Source organism: Hetaerina americana, unplaced genomic scaffold (assembly GCF_022747635.1).
Source record: "Hetaerina americana unplaced genomic scaffold, ioHetAmer1.1.p SCAF_205, whole genome shotgun sequence".
NCBI classification, from domain to species: Eukaryota; Metazoa; Arthropoda; class Insecta; order Odonata; family Calopterygidae; genus Hetaerina; species Hetaerina americana.
Genome location: NW_027286770.1, coordinates 161,604 through 180,000, shown reverse-complemented (window position 1 = coordinate 180,000; position 18,397 = coordinate 161,604). Strand labels below are relative to the sequence as shown.

Genomic DNA, 18,397 nt, shown 5'->3' with positions numbered 1-18,397 from the left:
GTCGGCGGTAGCCCTGTCGGCATGATGCAGCACCACATGCAGCAGTCGATGGCCATGCCGCAATCCATGGGCGGTATGGGATACAGCCCGCCGCACACTCTACACCAACTTCAGGTTTGTCTATCAGTTTCTTCTTTAAAATTTTGTTTCGGAGCAATGCTGAAATGCTTTTGTTAAAATTTACAATAAACTTGTTTTCACGCAAAGATGCGCAAGTCTTAAATACCTCTGCTTTTGTGTGAATTTTTAAATTTTGAATGTTGATTCGGAAGTTGTTTTTTGTGTTTAGTGTGTTTGTTTAAATTTTTTTGTTATGGTTTTTCGTTAAACTTTCTATTCTAGAATTCATTATTAGCTTGGTGAAATCCCTACTCTGCTATCGATAGATTGGATGGATAGAGTTCTTTATTTGGGCATAAATTGGGACTAATTGGTCCAACCTTCCCTTTAACTCATCTTCGTATACAACATTATATCAGGCATAAACATTTATAATCACATGCATAATAATAGATGCACAATGCACAAATAATAGTGGGTCGCTAGTAGTCCAACGCTCTCTACGTCCAGGGGCGTAGAGAGCGTTGGACTACTGACCGGAGGGTCCCGGGTTCGATTCCTGGGCAAGGTAATCTGGGCACCTGCAGCTCCACCCCCAGATCTTCCTGGGAAACCATAACCGGCACAGTGTATTAAGGAACAGCCCCCCATACCATGATGTGTGAATTTCACACGCTGTAAATAGGGCTTGGTACTGGGTGAACTCTACCATTACCCATACCAAACCGACCTTCGGGTTGATTACTGTGTTTTGTTTTAAATTGCACATAAATACATACAGACACATTCATTTGGCACAGATTTGCACATCGCAAAGAAAAGGTAAAAAAAATATTTCTATATATGTATATATGTTTTTTATATATATGTAAATACACACATACAGGATATATATGTATTTTTCTATGTTTATATGTATATATATGTATATATATGTGTATATATGTGTATATATGTGTATATATATATATATATATATATATATATATATATATATATATATATATACATATATATATATATATATATATACACATATATACATATATATATATATACACATATATACATACTGGACATATATATATATAGTACAATACACAGTAACACACAATATAGAAACACAAAAAAAGAAGAACACTCACACGTTATTTCTTGATATTTCGACGGAAACAATCCGTCTTCCTCTGAAGATATAGAAGTAATGACTGCTGGAGTTGTTGAGGTGAGGGGTGCGAGAGAAAGGGAAGGGGGCCAGGGGAAGGGGAGAACAGGAGGCGAAGGAGGGGTGAGGGTGGGCTTCCACAAAGTAACAATTTTAGGCCACTCCCATCAGTGAACGACATTGAGGCCCGGATGCTGATAGGCCATACAGATGTAAATGAATGCCATTTCAAGTGTTTTTAATTGTATAGGGTTATCGGATGTGGGAAGGGAGGCCAGGACGGAAACATTGTAGCACAGGTTGAAAGGGGTATTATGATGGGAAGCATGTTTAGGGATGGGGAGACCCGCGGACGGGGAGGAGGGATTATATATATATATATATATATATATATACACATATCCAGTTCCTTGCCCTGTGCCGGTTATGGTTTCCCAGGATGATCTGGTACTATCCGAAAAATCACTTTAGCTTGGGTGGAGCTGCAGGTGCCCAGAGTGCCTCGCCCAGGAATCAAACCTGGGCCCCTCCTATCAGCAGTCTAATGCTCTACCCACTGGACTACCGGGACCCATATATATATGCATTTTTATATGTGTGTGTATGTATATATATATATATATATATATATATATATATATATATATATATATATATATATATATATATACTCATATATATACTCATATATATACTCATATATATACAGAAACAAATATAAGGAAAAGGGATAGGAACACACATAAAGGACGAACACAATAGAGGTGGGGAAGGCGGAATCGAACGGATCACAAGAGTAAAAATATTGGCCTCAAGGAAATATTTCCTTGAGGCCAATATTTCCTCAATTTTTTCCAATATTGGCCTCAAGGAAATATTTCCTTGAGGCCAATATTTTTACTCTTGTGATCCGTTCGATTCCGCCTTCCCCACCTCTATTGTGTTCGTCCTTTATGTGTGTTCCTATCCCTTTTCCTTATATTTGTTTCTGTATATATATGAGTATTTATTCGCCGTTTGGTGGGATTTCGTGTTTGAATGTATATATATATATATATTTTTTATACACACACACATGCATAGATATACATACGAGGTCCGTGAATTGAGTGATTTTATTGAAAAATTCTTTCATTCAAATAGAATGACAATTTTACATTTTGTCACATCTTCAAAATAACTTCCTTCTGAAGCCACGCAGTGCTGGAGATGGTTCTCTTCCACTCTTGATAGCAGTGCTGGAACTCCGATACTGCTGGAGTAGCCTCCATCTGGTTGGTCACAGCTGTTAGAATGTCTTCGACTGTCCCACCAAAATGAGTTGCCTTTGAGGTGATTTCTCAACTTCGGGGAAGAGATTAAAGTCTCAAGGATTCAAGTCAGGGGAAGAAGGAGGCTTAGAAGCAATAGGGAATGTTTTATTGGTCAAAACAAACTACTACTGGTCCTTATGGTCTCTTGCGAAAGGTTTTTGGAACCATTTTTGCACTGATTTCATCAAGAAAGAATGTCTCGAGAATGTGCAAATGCCATTTAATTAATGAACGTCTCTGCAGCTTACCGAAGGTTTATTTCTTTTATCAGTTTAATGAAACTAATCACCAAAGAGACTTCACATTTGGTGGTAATTTAGAATGGTACAAGGGTAATCCCAAAAGTACCCAACTGAAACAAATAAACACAATTTTTATGGGAAAAAAATGTATTTATTTATCAAGATTATCTCCTTTCAGCTCTGTAAAACACTTATCCCAGCGATTATCAATTAGTTCGATACTCTTTTCTGTATAATAAGAACTGTCTTGATTTTCAAAATAGCCATTAACTGCCACTGGACATCACTTAATCAACGGTTGGATAATCTTTGACCACCGTCACTTTATTCATGACCAAATGGCGTCGCTTTTGCTTGATTTCTGTGGTCAAACATTGATATAAATTGGTGTAATACTCACCGTTCAGCTTTTGTGTATTGGTTTGGGGCTGAGGCCTTTCAAATAATAAAAGTATATTGTATCACAAGTAGAGATGACCAATATTCTCCGCATTTACACAAATTCAAATGAAAAGATTCACTTTAAGATGGCTGCCAAACAAATACTAAACAACTTCATACTTGCGTCTTGCGTGGCGTCTTCATACTTGTAACATAAACTTATTAGGTTGCGTACTTTCTAATACAATGATATTTTTCACACAAATACAGCCATCTCTAGATCAGGCCGGGTACTTGTTGGACCACACCCTTGTATTGCTCAATTTTGGCTCACCGTTGTGTAAACAAACAACAAACAAATGCGCAACCTTGTGATCTCAGCATTTCAAGGCATACTGACCTACTGTGCGTGTGTGCGTCAACACAGCGACCATTGAACCTTGCCTTGCGTATGACTTGATTGCGTTGTGTTCGACTTGATTACGTTGCGTATGACTTGATTGCGTTGCGTATGACTTGATTGCATTGAGTAAGTCTTGATTGTGTTGCGTATGGCTTGATTGCGTTGCGTATGACTTGATTGCATTGCATATGACTTGATTGCGTTGCATATGACTTGATTTCTTTGCGTATGACTTGATTGCATTGCATATGACTTGATTTCTTTGCGCATGACTTGATTGCGTTGCGTATGACTTGATTGCGTTGCGTATGACTTGATTGCGTTGAGTATGACTTGGTTGCATTGCGTATGATTTGATTTCTTTGCATATGACTTGATTGCGATGAGTATGACTTGATTGCGTTGCGTATGACTTGATTGCGTTGCGTATGACTTGATTGCGTTGCGTCTTGCGTGGGCCTAAAGTTGATTTTGATTGTTTTTTTTCCTTGCAGCCGCAACAACAACAGCCTCCTCCTCCGCACCCGATGTCTCACCAGATGAGTCACCAGATGGCATCACAAATGCAACCTCCGATGCAGGCCATGGAGAACACAACAAGCGAAGACAGTGACGACAGCGGCTTCCTGCAACAGCAGCACCACTCCGCAATGGTGAGCGCAACACCAATCTCGTGCGAAATGCTTCCATAGCAACATGCGCAAGCTTATTTTCCAGGAATAACCTGGAAAGAGAGAGAGAGACAAAGAGGATTCTATTCCATTTTAGGGCATTATTATTGTGTGGAACGCTTTAGGATAGACTCGACAGTCCATAACGTTTGCGCAAACGAAGTTCACTCGGGATAATGCTATTAACCATTGAGTAATTTGCTGTGTGGTTGCTTTCATTCTTAGTTATAGTTACAGGGAACTTCTGTGTACCGAACATCCAGTTTTTGCGGTACATGGGTCGTATTTTCATTCTTCTATCCCGCATTTCGAGATATTTGATGAAATAGCAATCCTAAAAGATAGTTTTAATGCTTTTTGAAACTTTGTATCATATATATATATTACTCCGGACTCCTGACCTAAGGGTCTGGGTTCAATTCCCGGGCAAACCTCTGTGTTGACAACCTCAGCTCTACCCAAGCTGACATAGATATTCTTCTTCACAAGAGATGGCAGTTTGAAAATTTAAACCAGTGCCGCAAGTATCATGCCAGAATAGCACTGTCTTCACCTTAATTTGTAGGAAGTGTGTAGGAAAATAAATTTAAGGAGCAAGCAGGGATGATTGCTGACAACGGAAAGTTTATTTTCTTAATGTAATCAGCAAATTTTCACATTTTGTGCCATTACGGTACGTTCCGAGGATGTTAGATGTATATGTGCATTCTAAAGTGACTCAACAGACTGATGAGAATGGCATTAATGGCATAAACATTCTTATGCCGAATAGAAAGCAGTTTGAAAATAAGAAGCAGAACTGCGGTATCGTCCCGGAACAGTGGTGCAAATCAAATCAATCCGTTGGAAGTCCATCAGAAAAGAATTAGCGTACCAAGTAGGGAAATCGCAGATTTCAGAACGTTTTTCTTTCGATGTATTTGATGATTTTTTCAAATTTTGTGCCGTAACGGTACGTTTATAGTCGTTGATGTGCCGTTTTCCTTTTTGTGTCTTCCCCCAACAGATGGCAGGGCTGAAGCGGCCGTCTCCAGAGCCGGCAGAGAGTCCGACCGGAGGGATGATGGGGAAGGGTGGTGCCGCAGCTGCCAAGAAGGCCAAGGGTACCAAGAAGAAGAAAAAGCGTGATCCTAATGAACCGCAGAAGTAAGTATATCGATTCCGCAAGGTGCGGACCATGCCGAACTGAAAGCACCCAGTCCTTATAGACAGTTATCCAATACTCGTTTGGCTCCTTGCGCGATGTTGCGTTGTTTTTAATGCTTTGCAAAATTATCCTGAGTGTTTGGCAGGGTTTGTTTTGTTGGAAAGCGTCAAAGTTGGTGTGTTCTTGTCTGATTGAAGACAGCAGAACTGTCGTCAAGAGTTGTTTGATTGACAGAAAGACCTGTCAGTGTCTAGATGGCACTTAATAATAATACACGCACTTGCGCAAGGGTAGAAGTTAAGGTATCACATCCTATAACACCCTGACGCAAAATTTTATGCGAATACTCTTTGTTGTAGACTTTAAATTTCTGTCCAATTTCGGGTGAGAGTTCCTCTTTTTTTCCTTGCGAATTATTTTTCCCTAGCATTTTCCGTAACTTGGTCCTGAAAAACAAACTATGTTTGAGGGGAAATTGCGATAATAATGTACTAACAGATGAGACATTCTACCCAAACCTTCTCAGTAGAAACAAAAGGAAATGGAATGATAATTATGAATGATATTCCACCATTTTAAAGTAAGGATTTGGATGCTACAATGGTGCGTTTCTTTGCCTCTGCTGAAGAAAACACTCTCGGACGTAACAGTTGAACCCCTCTACATTTCCACACATACTTCCTTTGTCCCTTCATTCGTCTACATCTACATAATACCCCGCAAGCCACCGCAAGGGCGTGTGGCGGGGGGTGTTAGGTCACCAACCGTAAAAAGGAAAAATACCACATAGAAAAGAACAACACGGAAAATTACACCCACAGCGCAGCGCACACACTCATGCAAAAAACCCTTCATCCAACACTCATGCAAACACACATACCGCAAAACAACTAAAAACTGCACCCCAGGATGCAGCACGAAAGCCATCCTACAACACGCAAGCCAGGACACAAGAAGCAAAAAATTGAAACATCACTACCACACGAAAATGCACCACAAAACACTCTAGCCCCCTAAAGAGTCTGTAAAAGGCAGGGAATGAGACCCAACGTTGCAGGTAGCAGGAATTTCCCCCCCCCGGAGAGGGACGAGGGATTGAAAGGGAAATTTGAAAACAGATGAACAGAACACGAATGAGGTCATTCGGAAAGAATGGGTTATTATAACAAAACACATAAGGTTAGTGGAATTGCATATGCATTTAAATACAACTAATTATGCCCTAGACGCTGACGCTAGTTTTAGATTCTTCAGTCTACTGTGTTCCTATCCACATCCTATTCCTGTCCCTACTTCCTCAAATGCCATGAACATTCTCCCCATTCCATATACCGGGTGCGGGCGTTATCTCCAGACATACTTCAATTTGATATCCCCACCGTATCGTAGTTCCAACAGAGGTCGCAATAAGCATCCTCGAAAGCTATTGGCATCTAGTAATGAGTCATAACTTTAGAATGGCCGAGAAGTTATGTACAGGAGCGGAGTACAATGGAAGAGATGCTAAAGGGTTAACGTGCTGGGCGTTATATATTTAGAAATAGTAGTTCATTCCTTCTTCTGGCATACTAGATCAACTGTTTACGATATTTCACGCGAGGAAGTGCGTGTTTGTCCGGATATAAGCACCAAATACTGTCTATATGTACATATGTCACTGTCTTAAAACATCCCCCAGTTACCAATCAATACGATATGCTCTCTTTAAATATCCATCTTCATACTTTCTCCTCATGGTGCGGGTTGAGATGGGGCGGTGGCTAAAGTACTGGCTTCCCACCCGGAGGACCCGGGTTCAAATCCCGGCCGTGTAGAATATTTTCCAGGGGTATCTCGATCCCTACTTGAGGTGCTTTGTGGAGGGCACTTGGAGTTAGTATGACGTCTGTCGGATGGGACGTTAACCCTCTTAGTGCGGTGGGGATTCCAGGGGTACTTAGTGAGAAGTACGAAGGGTAATTTAAGAAAATGTATCACCTTAGGAAAAAAAAACATTGTGAAGTTATTTGTTTAGATATCCATATGCAGGTTTTTTTATTTTAAAATAAAATATTGTAGTTATTAATGATATTATACAGAAACATCATCTGAAAAATAAATGTATTTATTACAGTATTATAAATTTTGAAGAATATTTTTTTCGTTAGCAATAATATTTCGATTTTTCAGACACAATACTAATATTTTTTTAAAAATATTTTTCGATAAAACTACGACATTTAAATATAATAAAGAATCAAAAAGACATGTAGGAGAAATTTATATGCATAAATAAATAAAAAGAAAAACCAGTGAATTGCAATTTTTTTTGGTCAGCCTCTGCATAGTTCGATTTTGTTGAAAAGGCTGATCTCACCAGAGTCAAAAATTGGGACCTTTCCCCTTTCCTTGAGACTGCAGCAATGTGCTTACAATCTAAAGGCAGCGAAAAACCAAGTTCTAGCTCACAGAGAACGACTGACAATGTAATGCAATACACAGGGCGCAAATGATTGGATAGGATGGACGGCAAGAGAAACCAAAATGATTACAAAGCAGTGCTCTCATTTCCATCGTATCAACAAAGTCTGAATGAGCAGCTATATATCAACACCACAACACCAGAACACATTCAAGAGATTACAGGTGAAAACAGATTAATTAGTAGCCTTTCAATGGCTTTTCATAGTGGAAAGACCACTCAGAAAATAAAAAACGAGCAGACAATTAGGCTGAGCTTCCCGACATGTACAAAACTGACCAAAAAATTATAGTAAGAATTATACTTTTTGAAAAGCATTTAAAATTGCTCATAAAAAATTAAAAAATGTGTTATATAATTCTATGGAATTCACCCTTTTGATAGCACAAAAATCATAAATTATTAAAGAAAAAACCATAAGTTACAGTGATTTAAACAATAGCCTACGCAAGAGCCGATATATATCGGCCCGCCGCACTAAGAGGGTTAAACTGCAGACCCCTTGGTGCCTTTCATAAAGAGTAGGAGGCTAATGCCGACACCGGGTTTCTCTTTCCACCTTTCATCCTTTCCCCGTCCATCTCCTATGGCGCATATGACCTCAGCTGTCAGTCACAGCCTCCCATTAAATACTACTACTACTCATGATTTCTCCCAACAATGCCATTACCACTTCCTCGTTTGTTTTTTTCCCCCGTCTCCTTTTCACATTCTGTTTCTCCATATCCTTATCTCTACGATCTCCTGTACATTGCATTACATTACATCTCCGCATTAAGCCTCCGCTTCTACATACTATCTACATACACTACACTAATCCCATCCAATCAATGCCTCTTTCTTCAAATGAACAGATGTCTCCACTGCCACAAGAATACAACCACCCTCCACATACTACCTTGATCAAAAAGTTCCCGGAATAACCACCGTGTGGCGCTCCCATCGTTTCGATTTGAGTTCTGTTTTTTTTGTTAAATTGGTACATCTGTTGTTGATATTCCCTTTAAATCTTAGTGTCATAACTTGACATTTGCAAAAGTTACGTAGCCAAGAGTACATCTATCTCTGTGTGTGTTGGCGATTTTTTTACAATTTCAGAAATGGATTTAAATTTGCAACAACGAACTTGTATTAAATTTTGCGTAAAAAACGGATTTAGTGGCGCACGGACTTTGGAAATGTTGGAAAAGTGTTTCGGCAACGATTCTCTAAAAAAAACGGTCGTTTACCAATGGCACGAGCGGTTCAGAAGTGGTCGTGAGTCAATCGAAGATGATGAACGCAGTGGCAGACCATCGACATCGAAAGTCGGTGAAAAAATTGATAAAGTAAAAGAAATGTTGGTCAATAACCGCAAATTAACCATCAGAGAAATAGCGGAGGACTTGAACATTGCCTATGGATCCGCCCAAGACATTGTGGTTAATGATTTGGGTTTCCGTCGTGTAGCAGCAAAGTTGGTGCCAAAAGACCTCAATTTCATGCAAAAAAGAGACCGTGTTGACGTCGCAAAAGACATGATTTGCGAGGCTGAATCCGATCCCACATTCATCAAAAGGATCATTACTGGAGACGAGACGTGGGTTTATGAGTACGACACGCAATCCAGACATCAGGCAAGTGAATGGCGTTCACCAAATGAGCCGAGACCAAAAAAACCACGTCGTTTTCAGTCAAAAAAGAAGGCAATGCTGACGGTTTTCATGGATTACAACGGTGTAGTGCATCATGAATTTTTGCCAGAAGGCCAGACAGTAAACAAAGAGTATTATTTGGGCGTTATGAGACGTTTGCGTGAAGCAATTCGCCGAAAGAGACCAGAAATGTGGGCAGAAAACTCGTGGATTTTGCACCATGATAACGCACCGTCGCACAGTGCTATCATTATTCGTAATTTTTTGACGAAAAATGCAACAAATACCATCCAACAGCCACCGAATTCACCTGATTTGGCTCCCTGTGACTTCTTTCTGTTCAATCGAGTTAAAAAACCATTACGGGGAACGCGTTTTAGCAGCCGAGAGGAAGTAATGGAAAAATCGCAGGAAGCACTGATGGACATACCGAAAACCGAATATAAAAAATGTTTCGAGGATTGGATCAAGCGCTGGCATAAGTGTGTTGCAGTCGATGGGGATTACTTTGAAGGGGACAATATAGATTTAGATGAATAAACTTGTATTTTTAATTTTCTGAATAAATTCCGGGAAATTTTTGATCAAGGTAGTATATTCGCACGCCTACAACTTTAATATATTAACACTCCCAGCGGAGATTGAGACCCAAGTTAAGTGTGGCTGAATTTAAATTCAATCTACTCAGGTTCTTTAAATTATTAATGTTTTATTTATTCGCTGAATTTCTTAAATAAGATGCCAGATATGCGTCTCTTGTATCCATTTTATGTGTTTTTTCACTTTCCCCTGACACGTGTCTTGTATCAAGTGTAACGGTTATAACTACTTGATAGCTGGACAAATAAAATGTATTATTATTATTATTGTAAGATACGCAGGAACGGTTCCATCCTGCTTTACTTTACTTTGAACTCCTGATGTGATTTATAACAGAGCATTTCTCCTTCTCGAAAAACCATACGAAACTTTAGTTTAATTTACAAATTAGATTAAAGAAGTTTGTTGTCTCAGCCGTAATGGAATTTGCATAACATTTGTAATGATATGAAGTAATTTCCACACACTTTATTTGAAAAAAAAACCAATGGTTATTCAGAAGATCTAATTAATAAACTTTACCAGGGATAAACTTACAAAAATAACCTTAAGCCACATTTACAACCCTGAGCATTTAAAAGATCCCAACTGCCAAATGGCGGAGAATACTCTTATCTTTGGAATATTTCTCAAAAAGAAATTAAATGTTTTCCTAAAGAAAAAAGATTAAATGTGCTTTTTACAGTGTTTCATGCCTTTAGGAACGTGATCTCTCTCACTTACTTAAGACATAGTTCACCAAAGACGAGATGAGTGGAGTGTATGAGTTAATCTGCTCGGAATGTAACTCAAAGTGTATTATTTGGGCAAACAGGACGGAAAATTTAAAGAAAGAATTAAAGAACACCAAATGTGTTAAAAAATAAGAACATAAAACATCCCTCTTTGCAAAGCACCTCATTTGAAAGTGACCACAAGAGTGAATTTGTGACAAATGTTATTAATTTTGAAAAGAAAAGCTTGATGCTTTGGAGAAGTTAGAAGTTTTGTGACCCTCCCACTCCTTACTTCCAAACCTACCACTCTTCCAAGTCAAAAGATGTGATTCTCATTCCTTCCCAGCCATAGATTGTAACCTTTTGACCCCTCCAACCTCCCTCCCACTCTGACCAACCCACCTTCCCTCGATCGGAAGGTATATATAGCCAACGTGCTTCTATGAGGACCACCGACGTTCAACGTCGAAACCTGGGTCTTGTTCTTTTCAAATAAAGTGCGTGGAATTACAAAGTGAATTATTTCGTTTCATTTCAATTTACTAATTACATAATATGGGTCTCGTTATCGATTGAGAATTGACGAAATGTTAAAAAGGTGTTTAAATACCGTAGGTAACAAAGACGTCCAATCGAATTAGCACGTTTTTCCCCAAAAATTGTACGGTTTGAGTGATTTTGCGGTATGGCAACCGTTGCGGCACATGTCTGACCCCCTCTCTCTTGGCATTTTGACAGGCCCGTGTCGGCGTATGCCTTGTTCTTCCGAGACACCCAGGCGGCAATAAAAGGGCAGAACCCGACGGCATCTTTCGGGGAGGTTTCCAAGATTGTGGCATCGATGTGGGATGCCCTGGATGCCGAACACAAGAACGTGAGTACTCGGCACGGTTGGCGTTGCTTCAACAGGTTTTATTTCTCTCTGTGTGTGTGTGTGTCGTTAACTGACGTCGTTCGCCCTTAGTTTGACGACTGAATTGCTGACGTCGCCTTTGTTACCCTGGACACGAAATGAATGCCTTTTCGGCATCAATGAGATAATTGTGGTTCGTCTTAGTATAAGGGTGTTTGCAAACGACCCATTTAAGTCGTTTTTGCCCTGATAAACAAAGGTGTGCTTTTTGAAGTTGGGAAAGTTTCTGCTCAAATGAAATTGCTGCAAAAAGTTTGGAAGAGGTTGGATGTTTCTAAATTGTTCTTTTGGGTGTACGAGGAGGAAATCCATAAATAACATGAATGTGGTTATATACAGGGTTCGTCCGGAAAATAAGTGTACTGAGCTCAGGAAAAAAAATTTGTTGCACTTTTGCATATCTTAAGCTAATATTCCTCAAAATAGGACCCTTGTGAGTCGATACACTTGTTCCAGCGGTGTTCCCATTCCTGGAACGCTCCCGCGAAGGCATCATCAGGAACCTCTCGAAGACACGTCGTCACGGCCTCTTTGACGGCGTCCAAAGTCCCGTATCGCGTTCCTTTCGAACTCCTCTTTATCTTCGGGACAAACAACGTTCTCTAAAAAATCTGGATCATTTTTGCAGTGATCCGCAAGTTGTGTCGCGATTTCCAAACGATTGAGTCTTTGATCATCACTGAGCACTTTCGGCACCAACTTTGCACACATTTTTCGCATCCGTAATTGCTCCCTAATAATCTCGTGCACTATTGTTTTTGGCACATTACACTGCTCTGCTATCATCCGAACATTAAGACGACGATCAGAATTCAGTAAATCGCGAACTTTTCGCACATTTTCGTCGGTGAGTGTCGTTAATGGGCGTCCAGGCCGTGGTTCGTCGTCGACCTCTTCTCTGCCCTCAACGAACATCTTGTGCCACCGAAAGATCATGTTTCTGGACATGGCTGACTCCCCGTAAGCCTGGTTAATCATACCGACAGTTTCGGTAGACGATTTCCCAAGCTTTACCGCAAATTTGATGGAATAACGCTGCTCCAAAAACTTCGGCATCGTGTTCCGTGACGTGGGTCGAGCGTGGAGGTTTGCGTTAACAGAGCTCCTCACTACACCACAGCTCAGAGCCGACTGCCTTTTTCAGCGTCGCTTGCCAACATACCCCCCTCCAATCGCAGCCCGTCAGAGCGGTGCCGGGCACGCCTGGAGTGGCGGGAAAAAATCAGTAGTCAGTACACTTATTTTCCGGACGTACCCTGTATTCTTTAGTTCTCAATATATATTTACATTAAATTAAGTTCGCCTTCGAAGTATTCCCCATTTACAAAAACGTGGACAATAGGAACTAACTCATAACCGGGCACAACCGTTAGCACAGTTTGGCGGTCTCTACCAAGCACAGAGACGGCTCGTTATTGGATCTAATCCCGTGCATTAATTGCCCAGACCACGTATGTTAAGTCCCAGAGGTTGAAGCGATGGCGGAATTCACTCTGTCTGTCCATTTTGGTTCCCAGGATGACTTCGTAGCCAAGATTGATTCTGTCTCACGTCCAAAATTTGAAAGAATTGAAATCCAACTAGAATATCTTGTCAATGATATGATACTTCTTCACATAGTTGGAATAGAATTCTCTAGGGGATATTGTGAACTTATTATAACGAGGGCTTTCTAAGGAAGTAACTTACTTCTACTCTTGTGCCTAACTCTCCAGGGCAGGGTGTGTACTAATAGGGCTAGAGATGGCACCAACACCCTGGTGTTTCGTTTACGTCCCCACACTCAATCAACTGTGCCGTGGTAGGGTGTGGTTCGGACCGTGGTTCTTTGCTCACTCTGCAAACTTGTTGTAAAATGGGATTCAATGCAATTTGGAGAGATCTGTGAAGCGTTGGATGTGATTAAGGGTTGTTAGATTACTGGCAATAAATGCAGTGGCCAATTTGAAATTCATATCATAGCTTTTCCATCATTTTGATCTTGGGAATGATAATTGAGGTGGTTTCCTGTTGTCTTCCTAAAGGAATTGATTATTAATTAATAAAACGAAGGCTATGCAATTTTCCAGAAAGGAAAATCATAGCTAAACATTGCAATAAGAGGGCAAAAACTATAGCAAGTGGAAGAGTTTATACTTATCTCTGGAAGTGTTTTGGACCAACACGGTCAAAGTAGTAGGGACGTAAGGAGAAGAATTGCGCTAGGGAAAGAGGCTTTTACAAGGAGGAGGGATTTAAGATGAGAGGGACGTTGATTGTAAGGATGTTAAGAAAAGACTCGTAAAAACTTTGATATGGAGCGTAGTTATGTGTGGCTATGGAAACGTGGTCTTTGGAGCAGGAGGATAGACGTAGACTGGAGGCTATTGTAGATATGTGGGTGTGTGGAGAAGAATGGAGAAGGTGAAATGGACGGAAAGAAGGAAAACAAATGAGGAAGTACTTGGTGTGGTGAGAGGCGAAGAGAGGGGTTTGTTGGGAGATATTACTAAGGAGGCAGGAAAAGTGGATGAAGGGGGTGTTGACCGGCAATAGTGGGATGTTGAAGACTGTAATAGAGGGGAGAATGTTAATGGCAAACGAGGAAAGGGAAGGAACAGGATAGGGATGTCTTGGATAGGGGATGGAGGAAGTACTCAGAGCTGAAGAGGGACCTGATGTAGACTAGGTCGCTGGATTTTGTGTTTTGTTAGGAGTCACAAATATTTATTTGGTAGTTGTGTCCATCCAAAAACCTACCTTAACCATTAGATTACCTAATGAAATAATAACAACATTGCTTAGTTGCAAACGCGTCACTCTCTGGACCGACCTTGTACTATCAAAGAGTAATTGAGGTTGGAAACAAATATTTAGTCGTTATTCTCAAGACTTCTCTGATTAGTCGCCAATCAAGAGTTGCTCTGTGTATTCCACGAGTGTTTCCTGACCTGTAGCTGTGCAATGTATAACATTTTTTATACTTGTAAGCATTAATCTATCTTTGGAATAAATTTTAATCCGTCTTCTCGCTTATTTCTCGGTAATAATTAAAACTTAACATTTGCCTCGATTGTGCTTAATATTATTTGCAGAGGTGTCATGACGTGGTTGACTTTATTACAGATATTTCTACAAGTGCAAAAACTCCTAAGTGGGGCTCGGAGGTACTCCAATTGTGGTAATTGCTGTAATGTAAACATGTATGTTTGTGATCCATGAGTAGTTTTTCAGTTTTATTTCATCAGAGTTACATCAATCCTTGAATATATCTCTGAAGGAGTGAATTCCAGTTTAGGAAGTAATCATTCATTCGAGGCATTTTTGAATTTCCTGCTGGTTTATGGTCGTCTTAAACTTCTGGTGGTTTAATGTCACTTGTATGCGTTCGAAAATAACTCCGAAGATTCCTTTTACATGTATATTTTGATTAAAAATCGAGTTTTTTTTATGTTTAAAATCTAAAAACAGTCAAATAAATTGTTGGTCGTCATTTACCTTAGCAGAATAGATAAAAGATGATGGATGCTTTAAACCAGTAATATCAGTCTAGAATTTAATCCATAGCTTCTATCTCTTTTTATGAGAAATTTCTCTCTGTTTCAGTGGTGAATTTCCCTAGAAATTACGCTGGATTTGATTTGTTCGTTTATGTGAACGTAAAACGAAAGTTCCTTCGATCGTGAAACAATGGAATAACGAAATAGCGAAGGCCGTAAACTTGATTGTTACTGGGTATAGTATTGAGGTTTTGAGCAAACATTGTAACAATATAGGGCAGTCATTTTTCTTGACGCGTCACTCCCTTGTTTGTGTTTCTTCACTGTATTTTCGCGTTTGATTCACGTATAATGGTAGTCCTAATACTTTCTTTAAAGTCGTCCCCTGACTGTTGTTGCAATTTAGCTTTCATTCCCTACAGATTTCCCTGTAATTTTTTGAAGCGTGAAAAAGTATTGGTTATTCGTGCTCGAATTCTCTGACGGTATTAATTAATTATTTGATAAAAATTTTGACCGAACGTCTGACTTTTTGTTCTCGCATTCAAAGGAAAACACTCACCCTAAGATACTAAAGTAACTTTTTCCCGTGGCATAATAAATATTTCCGTAATGTTCGCGTAGGATGTTTAATATTGTTTACAAACTTCGGTTTTTTACAATAGCATTGTCTGTAAAAATGGGCTATTCATCGAAATCGTTTTATTTTCCAAAGTAGGTTGGTTTTGTAGCCAAACGCGATAGGAATCTACTTATTAGATGGGCAAGGTATTTTAGCCACTTGTATACGACAAGATAAAACCTCCGGTGCCATATTTGTGCTAAAATATGTTAGTGGTAGGACATAATACTTTAATTAAGCTTACTTTTCGTGTTCACACCCTTGTGTCGATGCACCAGCGTCGAAAACTTGGAATAAGAATTTTTGAAATACCACGCGCATGTCTGGATTTCGAATTTCAGCCCTCGTTTGTTTTTATACCGGGCAAGTGATGGAGTTATTGCGTCGTTTCAGGAGGAGTTTTTCGATTACCAAAGTTTTCGCTTTTTTTCGGATCTCTCGTTTTCTCGAGCAGATTGAAGTGTTCACTATTTGATTTAACACTTGAAAATTCTTTAATCGATCACTTTTCTCGAAGTTAATTTCATAATTCGTGGCATGGCTTGCATGGCGAAGGAAGAATGATTTTGTAATAGTTGTTTACTATTCTACGTACGCTTGGTGACCTGTAACGGAAGAATTATAATGCTGTAACCCGAAGTTATATGTTATAAGCCACGTTTCCCGTGGTGTTTTAAGGTTTTGGTCACCCTTTTAAAGTCACTGAAGTGAAACATAATTGTGTTGCCGTAAAATGGCGTTGTAGAGGTAAATATTTCCCAATACGTTTTCTATGATATGAACGGTGTATGAACCAATAACCCTAACACATATTGTAAATATTTGAACTAAATACGCTCTCTGGGCAATTGAGTAGAATGGAATTGTGGCATGTTGTAGTTAGAAACGGTTGTTTTTATGTAAGCACCCTTGTGTAATCTCAAACGGCGTTGGTGATGTTTTCTTGTGTAATATTTCATTTGGAATGTGCTTTCATACGACACAGTCGGTTTTGGATGGTATTAATCTGCCATAATTTAATCATTGTACAATTGAATATTTTTAATTACGATTCGTACGTATCTAGTAATTATTATTTAATGTACTTACGTTCAAATCGACGACCTGCCGTTGGTAGTATTTAGTTTTGATATCAAAATTGAATATGTATTTAATCCTGGAAGTACTTCTGTGTAAACACTTTTGTTTGTCGTCATTGTTGTCCTGGTTGACGTGGTTACTGTCGTAGTGACGTGTAAACAAGTTCGTAAGGAGAAGTATTCTGTTCCGTAAGAATGAATTGAAATGGTTTTATTTTCCTTCGATTTAATAATACGCCGAATTTATCAATGGCTGTTATTTCTTTCAAACGGGTGAGAATTTTTAAACCTATTTCTCGGACTTTTATATATTAGAGCGTCAATTGTTTGATGTGTTTTTGTCTTTGTTTGATATTTACATCATGAACGTTATTAAAATCTTCCGTTTCTCTTTCAAGTAATTGTATTCCAATCCCCTGTGTACTTAATATCGAAATACGCGGAATTATGTAGGCTTGTGAAACAAATTATGTAGGCTTGTGAAACATTGGTTTTAAAGCATGAAAGGCAGGTTTTTTCTGTGAAAATTGAGTAGGCTATTATGTATACAATGGTTAACATTTCGCCAAATTATAAATTTATTCACTTCTGCAGTTGATTAACCATCAATAAATACACTTAGGCATTGCAGTGAAGTAATTATATGGATCGGTCTAAATGCCATTAATGTGAGAGTTGATATTTTTCCAAAATTGTGAAAAAGACGAAATATTTTTGGTAGATTTTTTTTCTCATTTTTCAACAACACCGCTGGTTTTTAGTTTGGTTCTTTTCCTTCGGTGTCTACATCTTATTTTGAGACGATGGAAAAGTGAAATTTTGGAATGGCCCGCGAAATAGACATGTTTTGGCGTTTAACTTCGTTATACGGCGTCACTTGTTTTGCTTTGATTTAAATAAATAATTACTGGTGACCGGATTGTTTTAATCGATTCCTTCATTCGATGGAAGTTTGTATCTATATAATTTACGAGGACTGTCCAATAAATACGCGAACTGAGGCCATTATAAACTTCATTTAGCTTTGAAATTTAGTCTACATTGATAATTTTGTTGTCCCCTTCTTATATATTCCATCTTCTTCTTTTCATTTGCACTGTTAAGCAAAGCACACTTCTTGGAAGTCTTCCTTTTAAGTCAGTTTTTAGGCTTTTTTAATTTTCTCATAGTTTTTGGATTTATTGTGTTTTCCACATCTTGTTTCGAGTTGTAAAATCCCCAATCATCGCATTTTATTACATTTAATGGGAATAGAATTTAAATTCGCAAGGGGGGGAAATCTATTAAGAATATTAAGGTGGATTGAGGTCAAAGGTGATTGAATTTTAAACTGGCAACCAATCTGAATGCCCTGAATGTGCTGTAGGTTGATTGTGTCATAGTATGAGGCATCATCTATTTAATACCCCGGTAGCTGCTGCAAGGGTGTGTGGCGGGGGGTGTTAGGTCACCAACCGTAAATAGGAACAATACCACATGCAGTACAACAACATGAAAATTAAACCCACAGC

The 18,397-nt window shown here is 39.1% G+C and overlaps 1 protein-coding gene across 4 annotated transcripts in view; it reads left to right on the top strand.

The window, feature by feature from the left end:
* The window catches only part of LOC139688598 (TOX high mobility group box family member 4-like), a 245,427-nt gene that overhangs the window by 193,171 nt on the left and 33,859 nt on the right, over positions 1 to 18,397 (top strand). For all 4 annotated transcript variants that reach the window (XM_071586141.1, XM_071586143.1, XM_071586142.1 and 1 more), the window contains 4 exons: positions 1 to 114; positions 4,059 to 4,217; positions 5,242 to 5,381; positions 11,532 to 11,667. The exon at positions 1 to 114 is cut by the window's left edge and continues 64 nt beyond it. In XM_071586141.1, coding sequence (XP_071442242.1) covers positions 1 to 114; positions 4,059 to 4,217; positions 5,242 to 5,381; positions 11,532 to 11,667 — 549 coding nt within the window. The remainder of the gene's footprint in view (positions 115 to 4,058; positions 4,218 to 5,241; positions 5,382 to 11,531; positions 11,668 to 18,397) is intronic.